This window comes from Cervus canadensis, chromosome 2 (assembly GCF_019320065.1).
Source record: "Cervus canadensis isolate Bull #8, Minnesota chromosome 2, ASM1932006v1, whole genome shotgun sequence".
NCBI classification, from domain to species: Eukaryota; Metazoa; Chordata; class Mammalia; order Artiodactyla; family Cervidae; genus Cervus; species Cervus canadensis.
The window spans coordinates 77779485-77793182 of NC_057387.1; the positions used below are offsets into that span (position 1 = coordinate 77779485).

At 34.3% G+C, this 13698-nt stretch overlaps 1 protein-coding gene across 4 annotated transcripts in view; it reads left to right on the forward strand.

Moving 5' to 3' along the window:
• LOC122436884 (integrin subunit beta 3 binding protein) overlaps positions 1-13698 on the forward strand; it is an 87571-nt gene that overhangs the window by 55951 nt on the left and 17922 nt on the right. For all 4 annotated transcript variants that reach the window (XR_006268146.1, XM_043461100.1, XM_043461101.1 and 1 more), the window contains 3 exons: positions 8680-8758; positions 9156-9249; positions 9578-9637. Coding sequence is in view for 3 of the 4 variants with exons in the window: in XM_043461100.1 (XP_043317035.1) it covers positions 8680-8758; positions 9156-9249; positions 9578-9637 (233 nt within the window). In the remaining variant the exon portion in view is untranslated. The remainder of the gene's footprint in view (positions 1-8679; positions 8759-9155; positions 9250-9577; positions 9638-13698) is intronic.

Genomic DNA, 13698 nt, shown 5'->3' on the forward strand with positions numbered 1-13698 from the left:
ATGCACCAAAAATGGTTTTAAGAGGGATGTTTATAGCAATAAAATCTTACCTCAGGAAACAAGAAAAATCGCAAGTAACCTAATCTTACACCTAAAGCAACTAGAGAAGAACAAACAAAATCAAAAGTTAGTAGAAGGAAAGAGATCAGAAAGATGAGAGCAGAAATAGAGATGAAGAAAACAATAGAAAAGACCAATGAACCTAAAAGCTGATTTTCTTTGAAAAGATAAACAAAATTGATAAAATTTTAGTCAGACTCATCAAGAAAAAAATGGAAGAGGGCTAGAATCAATAAAATTGGAAATGAAAAAGAAATTACAACAGACACCACAGAAATACAAAGGATCGTAAGAGACTGCTACAAGCAACTACATGCTAATAAAATGGACAATTAGAAGAAATGGACAAGTTCTTGAAAATATACGTATAGTCTCCCAAGACTGAACCAGGAAGAGATAGAAAATATGAACAGACCAATCACAAGTACTGAAATTGAAACTGTGATTAAAAAGTTAAACAAGGAAAAGTCCAGGATCAGATGACATCACAGGTGAATTCTATAAAACATTTGGACAAGAGTTAACAGAGTTAACACCTGTCCTTCTGAAACTAGCCCAAATAATTGCAGAGGAAAGAACATTCCTAAACTCATTCCGTGAGGCTACCATCACTCTGACACCAAAACCAGACAAAGACTACACACACAGAAAAGAAAATTAAGGCCAATATCACTGAAGAATGCAGACACAAAAATGCTCAACAAAACACTAGCGGTCTGAAACCAACAAAATATTATTAAAAGAATCATATGCCATGATCAAGTGGGATTTATCCCAGGGATGTAAGAATTTTCAGTATCTGCAAGTCAATCAGTGTGATGTACCACATCAACAAGTTAAAGAATAAAAAATATACAGTCTTCTCAATAGATAGAAAAAAAGCATTTGACAAAATTCAGTGTTCATTTATGACCAACCTAGACAGCATATTAAAAAGCAGAGACATTACTTTGCCAACAAAGGTCCATCTAGTCAAAGCTATGGTTTTTCCAGTAGTCATGTATGGATGTGAGAGTTGGACTGTAAAGAAAGCTGAGTGCTGAAGAATTGATGCTTTTGACCTGTGGTGTTGGAGAAAACTCTTGAGAGTCCCTTGGACTGCAAGGAGATCCAACCAGTCCATCCTAAAGGAAATCAGTCCTGAATGTTCATTGGAAGGACTGATGTTGAGACTGAAACTCCAATACTTTGGCCACCTGATGCAAAGAACTGACTCATTGGAAAAGACCCTGATGCTGAGAAAGATTGAAGACAGGAGGAGAAGAGGAGGACAGAGGATGAGATGGTTGAATGGCATCACCGACTCAATGGACACGAGTTTAAGTAAACTCCGGGAGTTGGTGATGGACAGGGAGGCCTGGCGTGCTGCAGTCCATGGGGTCACAAAGAGTCAGACACGACTTGAGTGACTGAACTGAAGTGAATGTTCATTTATGGTAAAAACTCTTCAGAAAATGGGCATAAAGGGAACTTATCTCAACATAATAAGTGCCATATATGACAAACCTACAACTGACATCATACTCACTGGTGAAAAGTTGAAAGCATTTCCTCTAAGGTCAAGAACAAGACAAGGTTGTCCACTCTTGCCACTTTTATTCAGCACAGTTTTGGAAGTCCAACCATGGCAATCAGAGAAGAAGAAAAAGAAATGGAGAAGTAAAACTATCACTGTTTGCAGATGACATGATTCTGTACATAGAAAATCCTAAGGATGCTACCAGAAAACTACTAGAGATCATCAATGAATTCAGTAAAATTGCTGGGTATAAAATTAATACACAGAAAGCTTGCATTTCCATACACTAACAGTGAAAGATCCAAAAGAGAAGTTAAAGAAGCAGTTCTGTTTACCATTGCATCAAAAATAATGAAATACCTTGGAATATACCACCTAAAGAGACAAAAGACCTGTACTCCAAAAGCTGTAAGACAGTGATGAAAGAAATCAAAGATGACACAGACAGATGGAAATATATACCATATTCTTGAATTGGAAGAATTCATATTGTCAAAATGACTATACCGCCCAAGGCAACCTACAGATTCAGTGTGATTCCTATCAAATTACCAATGTATTTTTCACAGAACTAGAACAAAAAAGTCTTAAAATTTGTGTGGAGACACAAAAGGTCCAGATTAACCAAAGCAATCTTGAGAAAGGGAGCCTGATTCATCCAGCTCCATTTTTCTGACTTCAGACTATACCCAAAACTTCAGTCATCAAAACAGTATGGTACTAAACCAAAAACAGAAATATACATCAATAGAACAGGATAGAAAGCCTAGAAATAAACCCTCACACCTAAGATCAATTAATCTACAACAAAGAAGGCAAGACTATGTAATGGAAGACAGACAGTCTCTTCAATAAATGGTGCTTTAAAGACTGTACAACTACATGTGAAAAGATGAAATTAGAGCATTGTTTAACATCATAAACAAAAATAAACTCAAAATGGATTGGAGACTTAAACGTAAGACTAGATACTATAAAACTCTTAGAGGAAAACATAGGCAGAACACTCTGACATAAATTGCAGCAATATCTTTTTCAAGCTGTCTCCTAGAATACTGAAAATAAAAACAAAAATAAACAAAATGAAACCTAATTAAAATTAAAAGCTTTTTCACAGCAAAGGAAATCATAAACAAAATGGATAGACAACCCAAAAAATGAGCAGATGGCATAAATAGACATTTCTCCAAAGAAGACATACAGACAACCCAGAGGCACATGAAAATACACTCAGCATCGTTAATTATTAGAGACATGCAAATCAAAACTACAATGAGGTGTCACCTTACACCAGTCAGAATGGTCATTATAAAAAAAAAAATCCATACAATAGAAACAATAAATGCTGGAGAGAGTTGGAGAAAAGGGAGCCTCCTTCTTCACTATTGGTGGGAATGTAGATTGGTACAGTCACTATAGAGCACAGTATGGAGTTTCCTTAAAAACTAAAAGTAGAGCTACCATGTGATCTAGCAATCCCACTCCTGGGGATATATTCAGAGAAAAATGTGGTTTGAAAGGATGCATGTACCCAAGTGTTCATTGCAGCACTATTTACGATAGCCAGGACATGGAAGCAACCTAAATGTCCATTGACAGATTAATGGATAAAGATGTGGTACATGTACATGATGGAATACTCCTCAACCATTAAAAATACTGAAATAATGCCATTTGCATCAATATGGATGGACATGGAGATTATCATACTAAGGGAAGTCAGAGAAAGACAAATATGGTATTATGTTTGCATGGAAAGTAAAAAAAAAAATACACAAATGAACTTATTTATAGAACAGAACAAACTCACAGATATAGAGAATGTAATTATGGTTATCAGAGGGGAAACGTGGGAGGGAGGGATAGATTGGCCTTTGAGAGTATATAGTGTTAGTAGAGTAGGAAAGCAGAAATCTGAATGTTAGAATTTAATTTCAATATGGAGGAAGTGGAGATTGGCCTAAATCATTGTTTTGAGCAGTAGTTTGTGGTAGAGAGAATATTCATTAAGTAAAAGGAGAGTTAAGCAGAGTGAATAAATAGGTAGGAAATCCAGGATTATACTTTAGAAAGACATGTGGGTAGCAGAAGGTTAGGGGACTGGGAAAATTAGCTTTCTTTTTTTTAAAGTTTTTCCAGCTTAATTGAAGTATAATTGAAAAATAAAATATGTATATTTAAAGTATATAATGTGATATATATCCACTAAAATAATTATGACAGTTTGGTTCATTAACACATCTCACATTGTTACCTTTTCTCTTGGTGAGAATGTTTAAGATGTACTCTATCAATTTGAAGTATCACTCACTCACTGTCTCCAGCACTCTTAGTCGCTCAATTTATCAATTTGAAGTATCACTCACTGTCTCTAGCACTCTTAGTCACTCAATTGTGTCCTACTACTTGTGACCCCATGGACTGTAGCCTGCTAGGCTCCTCTGTCCGTGGGATTTTCCAGGCAAGAATACTGGAATGGGTTGCTGTTTCCTTCTGTAAGGAGTCTTCTTGACCCAGGGGTTGAATCCAAGCCTCCTGCATTGCAGGCAGATTCTTTACCATCTGAACCACCAAAGTATACAATGTGGTATTTATAAATATAGCTAACATGCTATGCATGAAATAGCTACCATGCTATGCATGAAATCCCCAGAACTGATTCATCTTACATATGAGGATTGTACCCTTTGACCAGCATCTCCCACCTAGGTTTCTCAGTGAAATAACACACTAATGAACTTTGAAATCTATGATTAGAGGGAAGTAAAAGGAAGAATAAAATGAAAGATGAGCATATTTTATTCATTGTTCCATCAAGTAATATCTACCATACCACAGACACCATGCTAGTTAACTTGGTTTATAACATAAACAAGGTAGAGTCTGTCCTTGCCTTCATGGAACTAGTGATCTAGTGAGGAAGAAAGGTGCCAAACAGTTGGAAGTTACAGAAGAGGGTAAATCAGTATCTTTACAGGCCATTTTGTCTTTTAGAGGTTTCACATCTTACTCCACTATATCCACATTGCCTGCACAGTCAGTATAGTAGGCACCATGGGTTGCATGCCAGGGAATCTTAAAGAAATTGATGACCTCCCTTCCACATTTGTGATGGCATAGCAGAGCTGAGTTAACACTTGCTAATCTAGACAGCATATTAAAAAGCAGAGATATTACTTTGCCAACAAAGGTCCGTCTAGTCAAAGCTATGGTTTTTTCAGTAGTCATGTATGGATGTGAGAGTTGGACTGTAAAGAAAGCTGAGCGCTGAAGAATTGATGCTTTTGAATTGTGGTGTTGGAGAAGACTCTTGAGAGTCCCTTGGACTGCAAGGAGATCCAACCAGTCCATCCTAAAGGAGATCAGTCCTAGGTGTTCTTTGGAAGGACTGATGTTGAAGCTGAAACTCCAATATTTTGGCCACCTGATGCAAAGAGCTGACTCATTTGAAAAGACCCTGATGCTGGGAAAGACTGAGGGCAGGAGGAGAAGGGGACGACAGAGGATGAGATGGCTAGATGGCATCACCGACTCAATGGACATGAGTTTGGGTAAACTCTGGGAGTTGGTGATGGACAGGAGGCCTGGCATGCTGCGGTTCACGGGGTCGCAGAGTCGGACACAACTGGGCGACTGAACTGAACTGAACTGAACTGAATCACCTGTATCATCAATTTTCAGTTAGACTCACCAATTTAAGGATAACTTCTCCTTGTTCTTTTAGTTCTCCCCTCAGAATATATCTGAGGAGTTTTATGGAGAAAAGGAAAATAATGAAGTTAAATTTGAAGTTAAGAATGGAAAATAATTGAAAGCAGTCAAGATAGGGAAAAAAGCAGAATTGGAGCAGAATGATACTTTTAAAAGTTACATATCACTTGCTTGAGACTGAAGAAATCACTATGGAAGAAATTTAAAGCATAATTAATGGACACATCCCTCCATGTATTTGATATGAGCAAAGCATCTAATTTCAGTTGTTCTTCAGAATAAAAAGACTTTCTCTTTGGGGAAAATGAGAGAAGTCTGGATTTTACAGTGAGACTTTTCTAGGCAAATTGGAAAATACATAAAAAACCCTGAATTTTTGGCATGTGGCTTTCTCAAGAGAAAAATGGATATTCATAGTGAACATACCATAAGAATCTGCTCTGAGGAAAGGCAGTCTGGCAAAAAATGTCAAAACTTGAACAACATTCTCTTGTGCCAGACCAACTGGATCATAGTTTCTTTTTAAAAACAGAGTACTAATCTAGACACTTTAAAAATACTAGTTGCTAAAAGATGACGCTGAATTTTTACTCTGCTGAAACAAAAAAAGATTCATTCAAGGAAGACCGAGATTTCAGATTTCTCAAGTCGTACAACAGTGGAATTTGGCCATAATATAGGATTTGATCAAATTTTGTAAGGATATCATGAAACAGACAGCAGTCACTGGATATCTGGATGCAATACCCATCAACATCTGCATAGTTTGCAGTGGTCATTATAAAGTGAAGGGTTTGATCCAGTTTAGTCCAGCCAGAGGCAAATCTGTTTAAGAAAGGAGTAGTGTTTTATAAAATATGATGGTATCCACTGATTATACTTTCACTCACCAACTTGAAAAAAGGGGCAACAATAATTTGGAAACTTTGTAACAGAAATGTATTCTGCAGGCAGGTATAAAAGATTGTTGGTTTTCAGAAACAACTAAATTAGTGAAGAGACATAGAGATAATATTAAAGTAAACAATAATGCAGTCTTAGGACAGCAAAGTATAGTTGAAACCATCCTTTGAAAATATAGAAAATGCTATCACTGGCAATAAAAATTCAGCTTCCAGCACATGAGATTAAATATAAATATTGCCATTTTGTCTAGGATGAAGACAATGGCAACCATTCTTCTCCCAAAAGCTGCTCAGCAAGTTGTTTATCTCCAAAGATTATGACATCTTGTCCACTGAGTCAGAAGATATAGAAATGGAGAACACACTTCCTGAATTTCTCAAAATATAGCAGTTGGATGACAGTTTAAAAGCCATTCCATGAATTTGCTTACCATCGAGATGAGGAAAAGACTTGATTTCACCTAGTGAGAAGCATAATGAGGAGGAGAGGAAAGGAAATTAAAAATGACGAGAGTGAAAAAAAAAAAAAAAATGACGAGAGTGATGGAATGTCCACTACTCCAATTGGTCCTGCGTGGAGGCAAGTTTAGGCATGTGAAGGATATCTTGATACTTTGGGAACTGATACTCAGTCCAAAAACTCCAAGGCTGTTGAACAGGTAGCTTAGCTGCTGGATAATTGTCTTAACTTGGGAGAAAGATTTACTAATAGGTTCATTGGGTATGCTTACATTCCACAGCTGCTGGGGGTGCCATTCACTTCTCGCTCTTTCTGAACAGAACTGTTTGGAGTCATTCAGGATGGCAACACTGCAGGACTCAGCCCTTCCCACCCAACTCCCTGAGGGTAGACAGGGAACAGCATCAGTTCCTTAAAGGATGGTAAGAGTGTGAAGAGGCTCTGCCACTCCAATCCTCCCAGGAAAGGGATGCAAGAAAAAGAGCCCCTAAGACTCCTTCTCATAGCAAAGGAGGTTAATTGCCTCAGCTTTGTATTTCTGAGGTACTTAGTGGGCTTAGGTATAATGTAGGGTAAGCTGGAGGTTCCCAGCCTTGAGTGGGAGTCACTGAAATCCTCCTGCTCCTTCAGGCTTTTGGAGCTTAATTAGAGGAGCCGGAATTCCTTTATGATGGTCTCTCTCATATGGAGGTAGTCTGTCCCGTATGGAGGTAGTCTGTCTCATAGAGGTAGTCTCATATTGAGGTTCCAGTGGTAAGCAGCTGGGACCTCAGACAGACAGACAACTTCTAATTTAAAATGCGTAATAATGAAGGAAAATTTTAAGGAAAGAAATATCACTTGGAATTCCACTATGTTCACATAATTTTTAGCTTTTGCATATCGCTTTCTTTCCATTCTTTGCTCGCATACTTATATACATATTTTACTTAGTTGAAACACACTGTTCATATTCATTGTGTATGAACATTTAATGTCACATTTATCTTATTTTTATAGCACACACCAATGTTAATGGATAACACTGATGTGATTTTGAAAAGCATTTAAATAGAATTTCTAGTTTCTCTCATAAAATTAATAGGACAGATTTGTGCTTCCTGAAACAGTAGTCACTAGCCAGCCACACATGGCTAAGCTTTTAAAATGTGACTATTCTGAAATGATATATGCTATGAATATAAAATATAGACTGAATTTTGAAAAAAAAAGTATAAAATATCTCATGAATAAGTTTTATATTGACTACATGTTGAAATTGTAATACTTTGGATATAGTGAGTTGAATAAAATATAGTATTAAAATTATTACTAAATTATTAAAATTAAGTTCACCTATTTCTTTTTACTTTCAATGTGGCTATTAGAAGATTTTTAATTATATATACAGCTTGCATTATATTTCTGTTAAACTGCACTGGTATAGATTATCATATACAAATTGTGAGATCTTAAAATTCAAAAAGAAACTAAAGTTGCAGCCATAAGGAAATAGTTAAATCACCTTTGGTATATTTACTAGGTTCAATATTGTGCAGCTTTTAAAAGTATAGACACATGAATGTGGCCAAACATATCTTTCGTCTTCAAATTTAAAAGAGTACCTTGGTCTATTTGTCGCATTGGGATATATTAAGCTAAAAACCTTATTTTTTAATTAAAAAAAATTATTGGGTAACACTGATTCATAGGCTTAGATCTAGGTAAATAAGGTGATGGTGGTGTATTTGTTCTCTCAAAATGACATGAAGGAGAAAGGACAAGCCAACTATATATCTCTTCTTTCCCACTGCTCAGTGGTGATGAGAAAGTGAAATGCCAAAGGATAGGATGGTTGGTAAAATATATTGTTTGTAAAGGAGTGAAAGCTGAAAGAGGAACATTTACATCTTTTACCACTTTGAAAAATGCAAAGAAAATGATAAAAACTGAATATAAGATTCTTTTAAAAGAATTAAAGCTTTGAAAATGACTTGCCGTGTTCAACTGCTTGATCTTACTGAATTTTTTTTTTTCATTCACAGATTCATGGTATTGCTAACTAAAGTTGAGAAATCGTCAGAAGAATTCATGGAAATAATGCAAAGTTTAAGTAGTATACAGGTTTGCTTTTTTTGGCATATAATTTTTCATACTTCTGTTACCCCATTAGAAGAAGAATAGGAGAATCCAATCCTGGAAAGAGTTTACAGAAGATATATTCATTTTACTTTTTATGAGAATTTCTTACATGAACAGTAATTAACCATAATATTTTAGTAATACCTGACTTGACATTGATAAGTAAATTTATCAATTATGTTTTGTCTTTGTAGTTAATAGATTGGTTTTATTCAGATATTTTAAGGCTTTAGTTACCCTACCAGAAAAAGTTAAATTTCATTATCACAGAGTTTTAAGTTTTTCAGAGAAAGGAAGCAGTGTACTGTATTTTCACTAGAGTTGTCAGTAGTATTATATTTATAGAGAACTTAACTCGTTTAAAATGCCTTTCTTTTAGGCTTTGAAGGGCAGTAAAGAGCTTGAAAATCTCATTGGGATCCCCCATGCATCATGTGTCTTTAAAAGAGAAATGCAGAAAACAAAAGAACTAAGTAAGAGAAATTTTTGAGTTGTTTGGGTTTTTTTTGTCCCTCCCACCCCTAATTTATGAGTTTTTAATGAGTTTCTCTCTATTGCTTGTTTGTAAACTTAGAACAGAAAACCACATATCTTTTGCTAGGATGTGTTATTTCAGGGATTCTTCTTGAATGTGAGGGAAAGAGTGTTCCTTGGTAACTTGTATTAGGCTTATTTGATGTAGTTCTCATTCTTTATATAAGATATATTTTGTACTTGATACTTACAAAAATATGTATTTTTTTGAAGTTGTTTCTTCCAAATTGAGAAATGATTAATATCCCATATTTTTTTTCCCTTTAGTGACTAACGTAATAAAGCAAAAGCTATTTAAAAAGAAGAATTCAGGACTTCCCAACAAAGGTAAAGTGTTCTTAGTTTATTGTATAAAGAGATCGTTTCATCTCATTTTACCATTTCAACCAATTGTCATGAGCCCTTTTGTAGTGTATTCTTTTAAAAGACCACCAGTCTCATTTGAAAAACATTATACTGCATTTAGCAGAAGACCATGTCTAGTTAAGATCAATTTTCCTGATGATTGAACTTTTGAAATACAGTTTTTAGGTTAAGAGTTATAGTTTTTTCTTCTATTAAAAGTTCTTTTTGAAAATACAGACAGATGGGGCAATAATGCATTATATATGGCAGATTTTAATGGTAATTTAGAAAGATACACAAAACATAAAAAGTTACTTTGTAGGCAGTGTTCTGAGATTTTTAATAATGTTTGCTCTACTGTGAACTCATACCTCTGAGCATTTCACACTATGGGAAACTAAATTAGGAGACTTTTAAGTTCCCACAACACATGCACATTCACACCTTAGTAAGCAAAATAATCACAGACTATAAAATATTAAAGCCACCAGACCAACTTGAGGGATCATTTTAATATTACTGACATGAATGCCATTTGGCAATCTCTACAAATGGAGGTAGACCTTGAAGTGGGTAGTCATGTGTTAGTCTACCATTTTTGAGTACCAGTGACTTCCCCTTGTTGAGGAGTAATAATCACTATGTTCTCAACACTAGGATCAGCAGATCTATACAACAACCCTGCAAGATAGCTGTTATTGTCATTATAGATAAGGAACAAAGACACAATAAAATGTTGAGTAGTTTGCCAAAAGGCACTGCTAGTTAAGTGTCAGAGCAGGGATTCCAGCTGAAAACCAGTCTCATGTCAAAAAGTGTGGTCTTTGTGTTTTTCTATGTTGTGTCTTCCTAAAACAAATGAAAGCACCCAGTCATTCCAGCTCTCAGGTTCAAACATAAGACATCACTCAACCAATTTAGTCTGTGTTTAGGATCTTTAACAAAGTTAGCGATGAGTCTGCAGGAGGAAAAGCTGGGATTCCCTGCTGGTCAGTTCCAGAGGCCAACTGGGTCATGGCAGGGTAGCAGTCATGGAAAAACTCCTCCAAAACTCATGTGGGAAGATATCTGAGCAGGCTTCCTGGGCCCTTCAGTTGGACAGCTGCCTCCCATTAGGATCCATAGAATTTAAGTGCATACAAGCAGCTCTTCCCTAGAAAAGGATTGAGATCATTTCTCCAGTGCAGTGTATCTTGATCATAATATGTAACTGGCTTTCAATGATTTTAATCTCTACTGACTTGACAAGTTTTAGAGGATCTTAATGGGAAATTGGAATATTTATTATTTCTCAACTAGAGAAAATCTTTCTTTTATATATTCAATAGCAATGGTGTAACTTTTTTTTAATCTGTTAATTTCCTAGAGCTAATTAGAATTAGGCTTTACATTAGGCTTTTGCCAACAGTTTTGAAGAATGAAGAAGGGAAAATTATAGAACAAATAGATGAACTGTCTCTGCTAATAATTAATGGGAAAAAATTTCCCAAAAGTATTATTTCCTTCCATAAACATGTATAAAAGACATTAAAGTTATTTTCACGTGTTAAAAGTCACCTCCTTTATCCAATACATAGGGATTCTTTGTATGTTTCTGCATGAATCAGCCTTAAATCTATTTTCTAGTATTTTAGGCATTAAAACTGACTTGCGCATTACCAGGTTTTCCCTGAGAGCTGAGTGTTTCTTCATGCATAGAGGAGATTGTATCACTAAATCATGTTTTAAAGGTTCTAATAAGCATTGGTTATTTGTTGTGGTTTAAATGTAAACTGAACTAACTGAGCTAAGATACATTAAATATATAATATAAACTATATGGTAATATATATATGAGAATATAGAAGTCATTTTCCATTTTGTTTCTTGGCAAGAGCTACATTGACTCTTTATACTTACTGAGGTATTCAAATCTTCATTATTTTTTCATCTTATTTTTTGCACTAATATTGCCTGGAAAATAGATTAAAGCTTTTTTTCTAATTTGAATTTGAGCTAAAGTTTTTACAGAATGCTTTTCCCTATTTTTTTCTCCAGTTCGTAATGTATATATATATTTTTAATTTTGGTGGGTTTTTTTTTTTGTTTGTTTGGTTAAAGATGATGCATGCCAACACATGCACATTTTATATAAATTTCTTTGCCAAGTTAACTTTCACCCCCTTTTATTCATACATTCATTTTTATAGGACTTTGTTAGTTTTTTTGACAGTCCAAACTAATTTGCTTTACATATTCCTTATTTGGGGATCTAACCATAAGCTTTTTACAGAAATTTCTACTTTACTCTTCTTTTACTATGCTGTTACCCAGAATTATTTAAATTTTAAAATGTTCTGAGAATCTCCATAATATTAGAAATTTACAGTTAGAAATTATATAATATAAAAACCAGCTAATATGTTTTTAATATGTTTTAGATGTGTTATATTAGGTAATTAATGAAAATGAGAGTAAACACATTATTTATTTCACTATCAGAAGAATGTCACTCAGATTTTTTTTCCTTCAGATTCTTGTCAAATTTTCCTAGAATAGTTAAAATAGACAATACCAGGAGAATTCCAGCATTTGTTTTGTCATTTTGCCTTTGAATTAATCCTTTAGTTCTGTTTATTTTTTTCATCTTACTGCTAATTTGTTTAGCAGCAGTTGTAGTTTTTATTGTCGTCAGAGAAGTATAATTGTAAAGGTAAGACTCTAGTGTTTTAAATAGACATCTGAGACACATTCTAAGGCTTTGTATAACCTATTCCATGGAAATTTAAAACATCCACATTAACATTAAAAGGTAAACTAAGATTTTTATTAATTTTCAGAACTGGACCTTGCTAATTAGGGAATGACTTGATAAAGCGTGTGAATAAAGAAGACCTCCTTTACAGAATACAGATTTCTTAAACAAAGGAAGGCTTCTTTCTTTTTTCAGTTAACTTAGGAAGTAAGCCTATCTTCACTTTCCTTAATAATATTGGCTTTATGACTATTAGAAGGATAATGAAATGAAAGGTTTTTTCTGTTATATTTGGATGTGAATTTTCAAAATTATTTTTAATTTGTTATACTGAAGATTTAAAACATATGACCATTCAATGGGTTGATACAGAAGGACTGTCACATTATCATCACATGAGAAGGCATGAAATTTACTTACTTTACATAGTCATCCTCTGTATAAAACAACTTGATACAAATATTCCTGAAACAATAGGTGGCATTATATGGTACTGAGTATTTTCATTTTTTCTGGAGATAATTAGAAAATACCATCATTGTTTGTCCATGACTAGTACTTCCAGTAAACAAAATGTTTTTTAAAAAAATGTAAGCAAATTGTAGAGCATTTGCCAAGATATGAAATCTAGACACTTAGCTTCAGTCCAAAACATATTTTATCTGTTTTGAGAATAATTGTGTAGGTTGAAATATGCATATTTTAAAAGAAATGTAACCATCTGAACTTTACATTGTTCCAAAAAGTTGATTGTTTCAGCTGTCTGTAATACTAAATATTTCAAAATTTCTAGCTCTGGCCTTAAAAAAAAAAAAAACGCAAACTATAAATGTTCTGATTTTCTTTAACTAAATTACTGTCTTCTTGCATTGTAAAATTCATTTTCGTTATAGGATTTTTGAGGTTTTCAAACCCTTGGTCCAAAGGACAAATTTTAAACTCCTTCTGTTTTAAGACTATGTAAATAGTTTGATATTGCCTTTTCATTCTAACCACCCACTGAAGTATTTTTTAACTTAAAAATATGTTGTTCTTTCCCCCACTCAGTCTTGAAAAAGTATTTGTCATATCAGCTAAATACTTTTACTCCTAGAAAACTGCTTCCCTTTTATTTTTTTCTGTTATAGTTTAACATGAAGCAGTATCTTTTTTCAAACAAATACTCCAGTATTAAAAAACTCAGGTTTGAAGATTAGACATGAATTTTAGAAGAAACAACAAAAATTCCACTATGCTTTTAACATTCTTGGTTTATTTAGAGCTGAAAAATAGCGATGTTAGTTTTGGTAACACAAATACACATATTAAT